General features: G+C 40.1%; 2 protein-coding genes across 2 annotated transcripts in view; one reads left to right on the top strand and one right to left on the bottom strand.

The window, feature by feature from the left end:
* Positions 1–7284, top strand: part of clu (clusterin) — a 35897-nt gene extending 28613 nt beyond the window's left edge. Inside the window, exons 7-9 of the mRNA XM_060820992.1 lie at positions 1005–1225; positions 4735–4949; positions 7089–7284. Coding sequence (XP_060676975.1) covers positions 1005–1225; positions 4735–4949; positions 7089–7098 — 446 coding nt within the window. The 3' untranslated portion in view covers positions 7099–7284. The remainder of the gene's footprint in view (positions 1–1004; positions 1226–4734; positions 4950–7088) is intronic.
* A 5447-nt stretch (positions 7285–12731) lies between these two features.
* Positions 12732–17042, bottom strand: part of slc35f6 (solute carrier family 35 member F6) — a 36227-nt gene continuing 31916 nt past the window's right edge. The window contains exons 5-6 of the mRNA XM_060820982.1: positions 16158–16268; positions 12732–13986 (exon numbers count right to left, since the gene is read on the bottom strand). Coding sequence (XP_060676965.1) covers positions 13514–13986; positions 16158–16268 — 584 coding nt within the window. The 3' untranslated portion in view covers positions 12732–13513. The remainder of the gene's footprint in view (positions 13987–16157; positions 16269–17042) is intronic.

The raw sequence follows: 17042 nt of genomic DNA, 5'->3' as shown, positions 1-17042 counted from the left end.
TAGTAGGGCCTTGCATGCATTGTTCAATTTATCATAGATCTATTTAAGGCACTGCCCAGAATTTTCTGTCCCTTATAAGTTACTATAGTGTACTGCTGTATTGTTGAGTTTTCGGCTTTTGATTAAGTCACTAAAATCTTTATCTCAAATTCACATTAAAATATGCTTTGAGATCCCCCTGTCCTCCTTCAATCAATGGCTAAACTGACATTTATCCATCAACAAATCTAGATTAACATTTTTGCTATTGGTGGAATCTTACTGTGTGCAAATTGCCTGTTATATTTGTCAATACACAAATTTAATACCTTCAACATGAAAATGTTTTAAATTGATAAATTCATTATGAACAATTCATTCCCACTCAAAGGTATCACTACTCATGTATGTGAATAAACTAAAGTAATATGTTGGAACACAAATGAAGAATGAAAGCTAAAATGATTTAACATTTTTTAGGCAGTTGAATTGAATAGTTTGGAGATATTTTAAAGTGCTACTGGCTGGGCATGATGTGGGGGAAAAAAGAATATAGTGTCATGCGACAGTTAAGAAGAAAAGGAAGTTTTAAAAAATGGATAAAAATGAATTGATTCAAACCCCGAGAAACAACATAAACAAATTTTAAAAAAACGAATAGAAAATTTTCCTACAAATTATGATTCACATTCACTTAACTAAATAAAACATTTTAACAAGTGTAGGGGTAGTTCTAACCATCGTATTTCAAAGTCCCTGTAATTAGAAACCATGAAATTATTTAAAATTTGTTTGAAAGATGACTCACACCATGGAATAACAAGCTTTAAAGTTGCTCATTATATTTTTGGCCATACGCTCATAAAGTTTCTTCACCTGCTAACACACTGCCAGTTTGCAAATTGGATATTAAAGTAGAATTGTGAACAGTAATCCATCTATTAATAATAAGCAGCATGACGTTAATTTAATGACTGGAATTTTTTCAATGACTCATCTGTTTTTTCTTCCTTTTTGTGTTTCAGAGTGTTTTGATGTGGATCATAAACCCTTGCGAAAGGCATTTGAAGAGGCTCTCTCCATGGCAGAGCATTTTACAAAGAAATATGATAATCTAATGAAAGAATTTCAGCAGAAGATGGAAAATGGCACCAAGGAGTTAGAGAAACTGAACAAACAGTTTGGATGGGTGTCTAAGCTGGCAAATTATACACAGAGCCCTGATGGATCTTTTCATGTTAAGGCTGTGAGTTGAAAGAATACCTGCAAATCTTGGGGGCCACTCCGTTTTCAACACTCAGAAAAACTGATTGTATAACAAAACAGCAACATGTTTTAAACAAAATGATAGTTTTACTGATACCCAAATACAGGAACAAATTATGGACTGATATGTGATACAGCCCAGAGCCCAGACATCTTGCTTTGCTTTGTTAATAACTTTCCCTCAATGATGCAGTATGAAGTTATTGACATGCAGCTTACATTGAAGTTATTTACATGCAGTAGAAGCCGAACAGCATCCAGTTTGATTAATAAATGGCAACTAAGAATCAGGAGAAAGTGAGGACTGCAGATGCTGGAGATCAGAGTTGCGAGTGTGGTGCTGGAAAAGTACAGCAGTTCAGGCAGCATCCGAGGAGCAGGAGAATTGACGTTTTGGGCATAAGCCCTTGATCAGGGCTTATGCCTGAAGCATCGATTCTCTTGCTCTTCGAATACTGCCTGATGTGTGCCTTTCCAGCACCACACTCTCGCAACTAACAATCATGCCACATCAGTGAAAAGAGTGATTATCTCCAACAAGAGGAAGTCTACCCACCACCTCATGACATTCAACACCATTATAAGGCAGTTGAAACTTCCGGTTGGCAATTACTTTCTCTGAAATCCCCTCAGAGGGTCCCCATCTCTTGCATTTGAGAGACTGACTTCTGACTGGTTCAAACTAATTTGGCTTAATCGTTACCTTGGAAAAAGTAGAGAAATTCAAACTTACTGTGATTTCTGGGGAATAATTAGACTGAATGCTCCTCCACATCCCACACTGACCATTGACCTTCTCATTCCCAATAGACCAATTGGACTTGACAGTCACCACCTCCTCTTCCCCAAAACCCCACTCCCACCAACTATTCTGGCCCCAAATATTCCACCTTTTATTTACCTGCCATCAGACCTTTTTACTTACCTCGCTCATTCACTAGAAATTATTAAATCATATTGGATGTTAAAAGATGAGAAAAGCTAATTAAGTAATTGAGAGTTCTGAGACAAAACATTCTTCTCCTCTGTTTCCTTGCAATGGCCTGCACATCCACTTGTAAACTTTTACAGTAGCCTCGCAAACCATGCCAAACAGTGAACTCACTTTGTCAAATACACTCTGATTTATCCATTCCTCCATCCTACTGTTATAGTCCTTGGCTTTTTTTTTGTTTTTCAGACTGTAGTCATCATTGATCACTTAATAGTGTTATATAACAGAATTATAATTTAATTTTGATAACTAATTTGGACCAAATGTATCAGATTTCTAGTACCATTTTAATAAGAAAGTTTCCTTTGGCCCTGAACATCTTGACTCTAATTTGCAGGTTATGTCCATGTGTTCTGTACTCTCCCAGCAGAAGAAATAGTTTCTGTCTATCTCCCTTTCAAGTCCATTGATCATCCCAAGTGCTTCAATATACTTTAAGGGAACAATGGCTTGGGTGATGCAACCTGTCAACCCTAAGTTTGTGCTTCCTAAAGCCTGTGATGCAGAAGTCAAATGGTCTGATAGATATCAACTTAACTTAGCATCTTTGCTATTTAGTACTTTCCTTTATTCAAGGCTCTCTGTACCATACCAGCTAGGGTATTTGTTCATTGACTGATTGGGGTAGGGGGGCATTGATCTTAACACAATCCCCTTTGCACGTCAGTTTTATGCCTGCACTGAGCAAGCATTACAACTGCCAACCTCTTCAGAAATACAACTCCTGTTTTTTAACATGGTTGCTTGTTGGAAATTTATTTGCATGTTATTTAAAATAGTGCAGTGGGAATAACCAAATACAGGTAGCTCTCCTGTTGCATCATAGTTGCATTCTAGCGAAACCTCACTGAATACAAAAACACTTAATAAAAACAATGGGGTCTATGGGAAAGGTGGGGTTAGGGGACAGACCAGCAAAAAAAATCATTCTCAATTGCTCAAAAATCACCCAAAAGTCTAATGCAAAGTATAGCACAGCCTGAGTGAAGGTTGAAATCATATTTACTAATCAAAAAAAGTAAATTTAGTACACAGCAGCTTTCTTAATTTTTTAAAATGTACTATCAGCAGCTAAAATTGGTGCTATCATAACACATGCGCAGAACTGTGCTGAGACTGTGGCGCATGTGCAGCACAGCACCGAAACCAGCACCATTGCTATATATGCATGGACACCAGTGTATGCTCAGAATGGTAAGAACATCGGCACATGCGCAAAATGGTGCGGAGCTTTCGGTGTGCACTGGCGCAAGCGCAGATCAACTCGTGCAAACCATTCCCCCACTGGAATCACGCTATTGCCAGTGGACGTAAGCATTGTCCAAAATATCGTTCCCTAAATTCTTCAACGATGTTATATCATGCTGCCAAAATGCACATTATCCTAGAACCACCTGTACTGTTTCATTTTCCTTTTATTTTGTAAGTGCATGTGAATGCAAATAATTATCCTCCGAGTATGTCATCTAGGTTTAAAATTGACATAATGGTTAAAATTGTAGCAGTAATATGACTAAAACTGTGTGTTGCTTTGGTTTGCCAGTATGACAATGTAATTGAAACTTGCATTTGTACATGGGAAATAATCTTCCTCCAATCCAGCTGAAAGAGTCCTCTCCACATCAGCTATTTTGCTATGTCTATTTTATTCATTCTTTCTGTCTTTCTTTTTTCATTCACTGTCTTCGGAACCTTTTTAATTAGGTATGGACCAAAACTCTGTGTTGGTTACTGTCCTGGAGCTGAACTGTAACTGGAAAGTAGGAAACTGGTGACAGCTGTTTCTGGGCCCACTGCCCAAACCTGCCTTTCGGAGAAGCAGTCACTCACTGTAATGTCGATATTGGGGGGTGGAGGAGTTGATGCCTCTTTAATTGGCCTGGAGACTGGCTGGTTAGTCGGCTGTCAAAGCTGGGGAGCCAATTAGAAACTTTCCAACTTTTAAAACAGGCAGGAATCTGTTATAGAGGGTGACACACTCATCTTTTTAAATCCTGCAGCAGGTTAACACACTATCACCTGACGAAGGAGCATCCCTCCGAAAGCTAGTGTGCTTCCAATTAAACCTGAAGGACTACAACCTGGGTTTGTGAGATTTTTTTAACTTTGTACACCCCAGTCCAACACTGGCATCTCCAAATCATGACACTTTCATAGGCAGTTATAACTGCTCATGTACCCAGGCAGAGAGGATGTTTGGCCAACTGCCTGGAGCACTGGCACTTGCCACCTGTAGGATCTTAGAGTTGCCTCATCCACCTCTTCAAAATGGCACCAAGGCTGTAACTGTTTTGGTACAGCCATTTTAATTCCCTCGTCCTTTAAAGTTGAGGAAATGCACTGTCTGATATTGCATCAGTAGTCAATACATGGCAACAAGCAGAAATCAATGGATGGATGAAATAAGACAGAAAAAGTTCCTGAATCGAACTTATCCCTTTCTGTTTGCACCAGCACAGTGGAATTGACTTGTCTCATTCTCCCTCTTCTTCCAGATAATGTCAAGGTCCCCGAATGAGAGTCCATCCAAAGATCCCAGCACCACAGTTACTGTCCAGATCTTTGATTCGCCTCCATTGACTTTCATAGTTCCAGGGCAGCAGAACTGGGATGATCCGGAGTTTGCCGAAATGCTGGCTCAGCAAGCGTTAAAGCATTACAATGAGAACAAAATATTACAAGGTCAGCCAGACCATAAACTAGAGACCATGTGAGTAGCACATTCATCATGTATATTTAAGAAAAAATGTATTTTATGGAAGTGTGGTTTAATATTTTGGTGAGTGCCAAAACCAGTTGCCTGTCCAATTATTTGAAAAACCAAAGAGCCATAATACTGGCCAGCATTGGCAGCTGGGTGGTGTGGGCAAGCATACCTGAACAGAGGTGCGGGTTGGGACCATCTAATTCAGGGCTTGCAGTGTGCACACTCACTGGCTGCCCAACAGAATCTGTCCCTCTGCTTCCCCCCCACCCCCGCAATAAAGGACCTCTTCCTGCCCTAAAACCTCAGGCCTTCATCTTCCCATTACCTTCATTGAGTCGCTTCCTGCAGTCGATGTTATCTTAAGTGACTTTTTTTTTGGTTGGTAGGAGAATTCCCCCTGTTGACTTTTTTTGTTTAGATGTTTCAGTGTTTTCAAGGAACATGTCAGCTTTCAGATGGCTCCCCTGCCCCCAACCCTTAAAATCCAGCCCTCTGTATTTGCCAGTGACAGAATATGACACCATTTCATACATGATGGATTTTGTATGACAGCTATGCCACACTAAAAACAGGGTAGAATGATCGATCTTGTTTCCTCAGTCATAAACCTCATACGGGTCACTTGGTAGAGGCAAATTATTTTATCGCTGTTGGCTAGCAAGAAACCCTGTCTCTCCTTTAGTTCACCGAGGAACTATTGGAGCAGTATGGAAACTGAATGAACTATAGACTGTCTTTTACTAAATTGTTTAGCCTAATTGCTTTAGCCTAAGCCATCATGGATACCCGGTGAGGTTTACTGACCCAGAAATTGAACTCTGAATGTTTTCCAATTTCAGTTTTCCAATTGTAGATAACTTGGAACTCACTGCTAATGATTGTCATCTCATCAGCTTTGTTTGAGACCACTTTAATCTCCCAACTGCTCTACAAATTTGGGGTAACCAGCATACACAATTTTTTTTTGTATAAATCTTTTCCATGCTGGCTATCCAAAGTCCTCCAAACTCCATTTTAAATGGAACTTGAGCACAGCATCCTAATTGATACTTAAACCACGACATTTGAAACAAATGGAAGCTAGTCTACTCATAACAAGCACAAACTTTATTTCATTTGGATTTTTTTTGCTGGTTATAAGCTTCCTTCTGCTTTTTTTCACTGTAGTGCTTTTTGTCAATTAGTATTCCTCACTCTTTAATAATAGGAGCTGAATAACTTACTATAACGTTTAAAGGGTATTTTGAGGGCTTTACAAAAGAGAATAGAGTTCACATTAGTAAATGACTTTTGTGGGAAGTGAATGAGTTTCATTTATTCATTCTGCTGGTCACCTAAAGCTGAAACTGTGATGCCCAATCCCACATGTCCAATCAGGATCGCTTCACTAACTCTAAACCCTGTTTTTTTTTATTGTAAACGTAACTTAATCTGTACGTTGGATGTGCAGGTTTTGGTCGTTCACACGCTGAGTGATTTACCTTCATCATTATGGCAATGAGACCCAACTGGCCAAGTTCATTAGGCATCACAATGATCCTTCCAGGCATGCAACAAGCCTTGTTCCCACTAGGGGATTTGGCTAAAGATTGAGGTTTTTACTTTCTACTGGCCCCAATCCTTTCATAATTACATGCTTCTCTTTTGTAAAAGTAAATTGGTTATACAGCATGCATGGCTAATCTACAAACATGTCTATGCAACTGAAATAAAATTCATAATTGATGCATTATATTCTCTCCAAAAACAAGTACATTTTCTCAGATATGAATTACCACAGGCATTCTGAGGTGTGATTTGTAGAAGCCCTACCTCAATGAATGGTTAATATTCAGTGCCAAGGAGAATACTTAAGACTCTTGTATCACAGCGGTTTTCATTTGCTCATGTCTCTTCAAAACTCTTAGCACAAATCTGCACAAGGAGGTTGGATAAACTGGCTTTTTAAAAAAATCTAGCATGTTCTGTGTTCAAAATGTGATTATTCTCTCAAATTTGGTAGAATATTGAACGTTAGACTTGGCGACTTAAACATTTTAAGTATTGGAGCAAAGATAAAAAAATGCAGATTCTGGACATATTTATTTTTAAAATATTCAATAGTAAATCTTTAAACATTTGTCAATCTTTTCCTTTTTACAGAGAAGCATGAAGGGAGCAAGATCTCGCTTTATCTGCTTTAAAGACTACTTCCATAAACCTTTATTGCTATAACAAATAGGTTTACAGCACAAAGCTACTGAAAATCTCTGCACTAATGTGTTGCTGACATACTGCACTTTCCTTTAAAATCCTTCAACATGAACTACTAAATAAATGCTGTTGTATGCAAAAGAAATATCGACTACATTGACTTTTAAACATAACATCATCACCCAGGATTTGGTAATTAACCCTGGTGCTGTTTACTTCATGTACATTCATCACATTTCCATCTGTAAAGAAATGCATCACCTGAGAGGGAATTAGTTTAGCTCCATTAGCTGGATTGTTGGTTCACAGAGCAGTGTGGGTTCAATTCCAGTCACCAGTTTGAGGTTACCATGAAGGACTCCTTCTCAACCTCTTCCCTTGCCTGAGATTCGGTGACCCTCTGGTTAAATCACCACCAGTTGCTTCTCTGTAATGAGTGAGCAGCCCCTATGGTCTGGTAGGACTGTGGTGAGTTGAGAGTGTGGTGCGTTGAGAGTGTGGTGCTAGAAAGGCACTTCATCAGGAAGGGCTTATGCCCAAAATGTTGATTCTTCTGCAGTGCTTTTCCGGCACCACACACTCGACTCTGATCTGCAGCATTTGCAGCCCCCACTTTCCCCTAAGACTATGGTGACACAACACACAGCATCACTGAGATTTGGCAATTTCCTCTTAAACGTTCTGCCGGGGTACCTGCAAGGAGCAGAGGGGAAGAATCGGCATGAGAGGAGCAATACCAAGATTTTCATGACTGCTTGGTGGAGTAAACATTTTTCTTCTTCTTGACATAATGGGGTAGTGAAGTGAATTTGGAAAAGTTGTGTTAAGTAAAGCAGCTGAGGGAAAGGAGTCTTTTCAAAGACCTGGGGAAGAGATGGACATTGCTGATGCTCTATGCTTAGTTTTCATACCAGCCTCAACAAGTTTTGCTAATGTAAAAATCTTGAGAAGATTTTATATTCACATTACATCTTAACAAAATTTCTATCTGTTGTATAGACCTTATGAATAGAACTAGATGAGGGCAATTTCATTCATAGAGCCAGTGACAGAAGTGAGATTTCAGTGGAGATCAGCTAAGGATTTAGATGGTTTAACACAATCACATAGGGTGCAAATGGTGATTTTTTTTTTTTGAAGAGGAGTTCTTAAGATTCTTGAGATATACACTACCACAGGAAAGGAACCCACTTTACAATACCGGCCAGCATGAGAATCAGGAAGAAGGGTTCGGTCATGGTCATTCAGTGAGAATAGAGTCAAATTTGTGGTGGCTGAGTCTCTGACACTTTCATGAGTAATGAGAACAGGATTAATGGTGAACTGACCCAATATTTGACTTCAACCACATCACTGTAGAACAGATCAGGTGCTTCACTGGAAGTGCACGTAATCATACAGCACGAAAATGGACCATTTGGCCCAACCAATCTATGCCAAACAGCACTACTCCAGACCTTACTATTAATTGTATAAACCATACCATGTTTTGTTTTCAAATCTTAAACAGATTAACCTATTGTGGGGACAAGATTTTTTTCTAGTACAATTACACATTAAAAGTAAAGTTTGAGTTTTTTGAACATCACTATCTTTGTTTAAACAAAAACATGGGTAATATTAGACCACAAATTCAAATTATTTAGTACCATATTGATTTACAAATCAGAGCCTGTATTTGAATACTGGAACAATTGGATGAACAAATACAAGCACTGGGAGATCATCAGGATATACCAGGAGTTTGGAAGATGAAGTCACTGCTTCGAACAGACTGATTTCACTTCCTCTTTGGTCCCTTTGACTAAAATTCTTTGGCTTCTTACAGTACACCTTTCCAAAAATCTAAATAACTAATCTGAAATGTCACTTTAATACAACGGAGCTATGTCAGGCCTGGCAATATATAGGTTCCTTAGAAGTTACACAATTTACAAAGCTTGTGGTTGCCTTGAGCAGTTCAGCTAAATTGTTGAAGTGAAGGCCAATTTTAGTCAAGAACATACAGGACAAAATTGCTCGGAGGAAGTACTGGCTGGCAAGTTTTAGACCTTGACCAGTTATGTCCCACTAGTTAAAAGGATGGGAATCAGATAGTGCAGAGTTGATAAGATGTGGCACTGGAAAAGGCACAGCAGGTCAGGCAGCATCTGAGGAATACAAGAGTCAGTAAGGACCCTTCAGGCAACTGCAGTTCCCATTGTCTTCCATCAGGTACAGTAGACCCTTCAATTCCCAATCTGCACCATTTGGATATACAGTAAATGACTTTGAAACTAGATTAATTCTGACTTTGGTCAAGGCAAATGGTTTCTTTGGTATTTGTGAGCCTGACACCATCAGACCGAGACAAGTTGTTGGAGGGAATCCTGAGGAACAGGATTTAGAGGAGTTATAAAGCATAGGTCAAGACCCCACTGATAAAACCAAAACACCCAGAGAAGATCACCTTGCATTGTATTCTATTAAAGAAATGTGCCAATCTGTTATAAAGGAGTAGTTAAATGAAATGAAATCCTCTCACTCATGACAAAACTTATTTATTCAATTCTAATATGAAACAATTTGGCAGAATTACTTTCAAACTGGACAATTTCCCCACGTGCCAATAATTCCCTAACTGGACTAAATTCTATTGGAATGAGTGTCCTATTTGTAGAAAACCAATTAATAAGAAAACAATAAATTAAAACTTTCTCTCTCTCCAAGTTCTCACAGTTTATGTCTTCTCCACTTTATCACTAATTGTCCTTCTGTTGACCTCATGTCACATGCCTTTCTTCTGATTATTCCTGCGTGAGGGTTTTGAGCTGAAAATACTGTGGCACCTTTTGATCAATAGATAGATAGATGGTATTTTTCTTGGAGATTGCTTGTGAGAACAAGGCATTTAACAAGCTTATGCATGGTGGACTGATTAGCAAGATTAGATTTCTAGATTTAGATCACCTGGGAATATATAGAACTAACCATCTAGATACAGAACTGTCTTGAAAGGTAGAAGACAGGGTTGCTTCCAGACTGGAGGCCTGTAACCAGTGGAGTGCCACAAGCATTGATACTGGGTCCACTGCTTTTTGCCATAAGTGATGTGGATATGAATGTAACAGGTACAGTTAGCAAGTTGGTAGATGATACCAAAATTAGGTGTAGTGGACAGTGAAGGTGGTTACCTCAGAACAACAGGCTCTAGAGAGAGAGAGAGAGAGAGAGACCATGGGGTACAGGTTCATAGTTTCTTGAAAGCAAAAAAATCACAAGTAGACAGGATTATGAAAACATCATTTGGTACACTTGCCTTTATTGGCCAGTTGTGTCATATTGCTGCAGTTAGGCCACGTTTGGAATACTTGTACAGTCTGTGCAACAAGAATATTGCAAAACTTGAAAAGGTTCAGAAGAGAGTACAAAGATGGTGCCAGGGTTTAAGCTTTTGGGAAGAGGCTGAACAGCTGGGGCTTCTTTCCCTCAAGTGCCAGAGGCTGAGGGGTGATATTTAGGTTTATCTCATCATGAGGGCATGGATAGTGAGAATAGCCAGGGTCTTTCTCCCAACCCCAGTTTAGGAGAGTTCAAAACTAGAGAGCGTGGGTTTAAAAAGAGAGAGAGAGAGAGAGAGAGAGAGAGAGAGAGAGAAAGATTTTAATAAAGAGGGACATGGGGGAAGCAACTTTTCCCTTCCACTTCCCTGCTCCTTTCCACCCCACCCCCTTAGTGGGTGAGGTGTGGAGGGAAATGAGCTTCCAGAGGCTGGTACAACTACAACATGTAAAAGGCAGTTGGGAAGATAAGAATGAGGAAGTGGTTAGAGGAATATAGACTAAATGCTGACAAATGGGACTAGATTAATTTGAGAGATCTGTTCAGCATGGACAAGTTAGACCAAAAGGGTTTGTTCTTGTGCTGTATAGGTCTAGGAGAGTCTGAACTACTAGAATATTAGTATTTCTCCCTCAGCCTGTTGCAGGATATTTAAACAACTCTTGAACAGATGCAATGCAAACCCAGATGTGTTTTGAGATAGGGACACTACCACTGCACAGGAGAGACACCCCCATCAGAGAAGCTGCAGCAACAGTTTGTTGATAAATATGTACCCCCAGGATTTTAAGTCAGTCAAATTAATCTGTTCAGTGATATTACAGCACACCTTTGCAGCAAGTAAGACTTGAACCCATTCCTCCTAACTCAGGCAGTGGAATATCACTTGACAGCATGGGGAAGTAATTCTTTTATTCCTAAATGAATTGGTGAACAAACAATTGCTTACCAAGAAACAGATTCAGTGGGTAGAAGGATGGAAACCAGCTAACAAAGAAAAGGTCCTAGGGAGCATTGCTGAACAGAGACCTTTTGAGTGCAGGTTCATAGCTCCTTGAAAGGAGAGTCACCAGGTAGATAGGATAGCTATGAGTACAGAAGTTGGGAGGTCATGTTGCAGCTATACAGGGCATTGGTTAGGCCACTTTTGGGATATTGCATGCAATTCTGGTCTCCTTCCTATCGGGAAGATGTTGTGAAACTAGAAAGTTCAGAAAAGATTTACAAGGATGTTGCTTGTGTTGGAGGATTGGAGCAACAGGGAGGGGCTGAATAGGCTGGGGCTGTTTTCCCTGGAGCATCAGAGGCTGAGGGGTGACTGTAGAGGTTCACAGAAGTATGAGGGGCATAGATAGGGTAAATAGACAGTCTTTTCCCTGGGATGGGGGAAGTCCAGAACTAGAGCATAGGTTTAGGGTGAGAGGGGAAAGATATAAAAGAGACCCAGAAGGGTAACTTTTTCCCCACAGGGTGGTATGTATAGAATGAGCTCCCAAAAGGAAGGGAAGGTGGCTGGTACAATTGCAACATTTAAAAAGGCATTTGGATGGGTATATGAATAAGAGTTGGAGGGATATGGGCCAAACGCTGGCAAGTGGAACTAGATGGGTCTAACCTGTCCATCCCAACCCAAAGGGTCGGTTTCCATGCTGCACATCTGATAACATTCAGCAGCCTGCATGGCAATCATGACTAACCAATAGTGGCCAAAATAGGCCTTCTACTCAAAAGTCTGTCTTTAGCAGCAGTGCCAGAACTCAGTACCAGGGATCCGGGTTCAATTCCAACCTTAAGTGACTGAGTTTATACATTTGTTTGCATGGGTTTCTTCTGGGTGCTCCAGTTTCCTCCCATAGTCCAAAGATGGGTTAGGTTAGGTGGATTAGTCATACTAAATTGCCCCTTACTGTCCAGGAATGTGTAGGTAGGGTGAATTAACCATGGGAAATGCAGGGATTGGGAGGGGGGTGGGATGTTCAGAGAGTTGGTGTGGACTTGTTGGGCTGAATGGCCTGCTTCCACTGTAAGGATTCTAAATGGGGAAAAAAAAAGCACATCAACCATTCTGACAATTGTGTAAAAATTGTGGGGTCAGGGGACATGGGTACAAATGGATGGACAGTATGATCAGAGGTGACCTGGTCAAAAATCATACAAAATCTCAGTGGCGAACTACATGTTATTTGTTCCAGTCCCTATTCTGTTCAGTGTGCAGATGCTGCAAAAACGATTCACAAGTGAAAGACAATTAAATGCGAGAAGATCCTGCACTGAAAGATTGAGAATAGTGGTTTATTTTTTGAAGCACTAGATTTATAACTATATATATTTTCATTTCATATTACAAAGCAAAATAAATTACTTCCTTGGAATTACATTGAGAATGCCCAAAAATCAATTGTTATTTTAATCATGGAATACTCAAAAAGGATTTAAAAATAATTCTGTACAATGATCAAAAGCAGAGTTTAAAAAATTGTTAAACTTAAGATCTGTCAATACAGACCAGCATAACAAAGGAGGAAGTTGGTGGGGTGGAAAGAAAGGGAAAGGGAAGGACAATCACTGCAAGACAGGCAAAAAGGGGTGAAATGGGGGCATTAGCAGTTTGGCTGCCTCACTGTTGGCAAATCTGCAAACCCAAGGAGGAGAGCTCCAACTGAGAAAACCCACCACTGAGACCAAACTACAGCCAGCTGCAGAATCCCAACAGATTTTGGTTAGGACAAAAAAATAGGAAAATCAAGGTAGGTCATCTTTTCCTCCCATTTGTAATCTCATACTTCTCACTGAAGCAGTCAGTAACCAATGCCAGTTCCAACAGATGCAAGTCTCAGACATTTCAGGACCATGCAAGTTGCCCAAAGATTTCAGCACACCTGCCTGGCTCATGGTACTGAGAAACAATTGTACATTATAATATTCCAAGATATAGTGTACAGTCTTGCAGCACCATTAAACAGGTTAAGGAATTTAGGTGGATCTGTTTCAATTGGAAAACAAGTTAATTTCCATTTAGGAGGCAAACCATGAGCAACTTCAGAGCATTGGTTTCATGGACTGACATTAATGGAGTCCTTGTTTTCAGTCAATAATCGTTCCCTTTCATACTGTTCCTCCATTCGCTCCCTGTACCAGGGAAGCTTTGCTAGGACTGGCTTATGGAAGCCATTGTAGAGTGCTGCACCTAACAGCAGGATGACGAAGCCTAGAATTTGGAGACCATGGAACTGTTCCCAACCCACAGCAAGACTCACTACCCAGATTACCATTGTCCTCAGACTGTCCAGAACCATGCGTGTGGTTGCACTGATTTCTTTTGTGACACTAATACCAGCAAAGTTAAAGAATGCAATGCTCAAGATATTTCCCAAGAGGGCTACAAAGATTAGTGGCTTTCGACCTATTTGACAGAAAGCATCCAATGCATCTTCGAGGACACCTCTGGGATTGCCACTAAATTGGCCCACAGGGATATAGTACATTGGAATCAGCAGTGCAGTTAGGATGATGAAGCCAAACATTCCTAAAAAGACAAAAACAAAATGTTAGCTGCTAGCATAAACCTGAAGATTAGTTGACAAAATAGTTAAGTTTGCAGTGGAATTTCTACAATAAAAATTGAAACCGTTCAGTAATTTGCTTTTGTTAAACCACTTGCCACTCACTCAATGCTGTGCACTGCATTGATCAGTGTTCAAGTGACAAACCAACCAAATCATTAGGTATGCACACTGGAAGTCACTTAGACTTGTGAGCAGTCTTGTTCAAAGAACAAGTTAGACATACTGTCTTTACATTAAGAAGAGTTGGCCAAGGCTAGTTATAGACCAAAAAGGTAGCCTGAAGGTGAATAATCAAACTTTGCCTCTAAAAGAATACTTCAAATATATTCCAATGAAAATCCCAAAATGGAATCCACAATGGCTCTCTAGGGAAAGATTTTAGTATTGGTTTTCAAAAAAAAGTTAATAATTAACTCAATTTAAGCATTTTAGAAATAGTAAGAGAAACCACAAGAGTGGATAAAATTGGGCAAGTCAGAAGAAAGAAAATGGTTATGAACCAGGCCAGAAACATGAAGTAGCCCAGCTTTGCTGGTTAAGCAGATATTCCAGGAACAATGCAGTTGGTCAAACCACTTAATCTTATGTACATTCTACTTAAAACTACCAAGTGAAACAAAAATCACAGAACACCTTAACCTATCTTGAAAAAAAATTACCACAACTTAATTATGCTGTTCCAAGTACTTGCAATGATCTCCATAAACATCTCTTGCACAAAGGTGAAAACCAAGCAGGGTCTCAGAGGAGAAATGTCTGTGGAAGGATCAACATGGATCTGCTTTTTTTTTCCCTTATTTTTGAGTCCAGCTTTTTCAACACTCCACTTTTCTGATTTAGGCTGGTTTGGCTTTAGCAGAGCTGGAGGACTGGCCATTCTCCATTCATTGTACAAGCTTTTTTTTTATTTAAACCTTAGTGCCTTTTGCCTGAGGCAGTTACCTGTTAGCTATAATTGAATAGGCCCCAAAACCCTTCAACCCAGACCTTTTGGAGTGTCATTTACAACCTCTGAAAAAAGCCAAGGACAGTATAACTTGTTATGGAGCAGCATCACAGTAAGCAAGCCAGGAATACTAAAAAGTGCATAGTCTGTCCAAGCATGTGTAATGCCAAAATCATTAAATATTGGAGCAGGGACAGGGGTATTCTAGTGCTGTTTATGCTAAGTTGCACCTCATTCATCTCTTTGGAGGTATTACATGTACATTATGGTGAGGCAAGGCAATGGAATAAAGGAACAGATTCATTGACCTGTTTTAAAAAAAGTGTAAATTTAAAGTTAGATACATTGATGGCAGTGTTCTATTAAACTTATGAATGAAATTAAAACTCAAGTCAATCTGGCAATTTATTTATGGAAACATGGACAGTCGTCAAGGCCAGTATTTATTGTCCTTACCAGATTACATTTACCCCCAGTTAAGTCTTTGCTATGAGCCTGGAGTCACATGTAGGCCTAGCAAACAGATCTTTCACTAGAGGGGCATTAATGAATTGTATTGTTTGTAACGTTTGATAGCAGTTGCATGGTCAGAGACGACCTTTTCATTCCAATTTGCACCATGTGCCACAGTAAATCAAGAGTAAAACTTATGCTCATGCAGCAGGTACTGAGAAGTAAAAAACAAACAACTAAACTTCCCTTCCTACTGACCATGTTACAAATCCAGGAGGCAGCATTTGAAGGGTTCTCTGCAGATGCAACCTTAACATTATTCAACTCTAAAGAGAAGTGTATATGTACTTTTTCCCTAGTTAGGGGGTTCTCTCCTCAAGGCTGTCTAAATTCCTCAAGTAAAAGCTATGAAAAAATGTTAGGATACAAGATGAAGCTACTGAAATTAGTGATTAGCAATTGTGCATTAAAAGGCATGAAGTTAAAACTAACGTGAATCTATCTTCAACTTCACCTCCCTACTGGTTAAGTTTGGTAAAAGCAATTATTCATGCACTATTAAACACCATTATTCCAGCCATGTTGCAAAAAAAGGTGACAACCCAGTTAAGAATATTTGTACCAAAGTGACAAATGGTTCATTAAGACAAGCATCTTCCCTCAAGAGAACGCAAGTACACAGCTTCATTCATGCTCACTTCTGGAGAGAACATTGACATCAGTAGAACATACCTTCAGTACCTACAGCTCGAAGTGGGTGTACATCATGCTTATAAACAAATTTCTCTTCCAGTACCATCTGGATAGCCACAATGATCTGTGCAATGATAATTAGGAGGTCTCCTAAAAATAGACAAAGGAAGTTTACAGAAAGGACTGAAATGGGAAATTTACTGTGAAATTCCTGTCTGTCTATTGCCTTGATAGAAACAAGGGAGACTAGGCAAAGGACTGCAGATCTGTCTAGATTAGAGTGGTGCTGGAAAAGCACAGGTCAGGCAGCATCTGAGAGGGGAAAAAGATTTTGGGCAAAAGCCCTTCATCAGGATTGAAGGCACCTCTCCTCCCCTGCCCTGCCCACTCACCTCCATCCAAGGCCTCAAAAGGAGCCTGCCATATCCAAAGTTTCACCTGCACATCCAATGTCATTTGTTGCATCTGTTGCTCCTGATATGGTCTCCTCTACATGGAAATGATGTCTTCTTTCAAGACGACTTTTGGAAGATCTGTGACACCCACACCAATCAACCCCACTACCTCAAGGTGCAACATTTCAACTCCCCCCTCCCACTGCCAAGGACATGCAGGTCTTATGCCTCTTACACCACCCAATGCCTAGGGGAAGAACCTCTCATCTGCCTCTGAACCCTTCAATCCCAGGGCATCAGTGCAGACTTCCAGTTTCCCCTCCCCCTAGTTCAGCACTATCCTCATTACCTCCCCTACCTGCCGATCTTCCTTGCCATCTATCTGCTCAACCCTATCACCTTCATCCGCTCTTAGCTACCTTCTCCCCAGCCCCACCCCCCTCCCATTTATCATCTCTCCACCCCAAAGGCTCCTTACCTTCTTTCCTGAAGGGCTTTTGCCCAAAAAGGTAGCTTTTCCTGCTCCTGA

This window comes from Hemiscyllium ocellatum, chromosome 3, assembly GCF_020745735.1.
Source record: "Hemiscyllium ocellatum isolate sHemOce1 chromosome 3, sHemOce1.pat.X.cur, whole genome shotgun sequence".
Classification (NCBI taxonomy): Eukaryota; Metazoa; Chordata; class Chondrichthyes; order Orectolobiformes; family Hemiscylliidae; genus Hemiscyllium; species Hemiscyllium ocellatum.
Note: the sequence above shows the minus strand (reverse complement) of the source record. Positions and strands in the feature narration are given on the sequence as shown.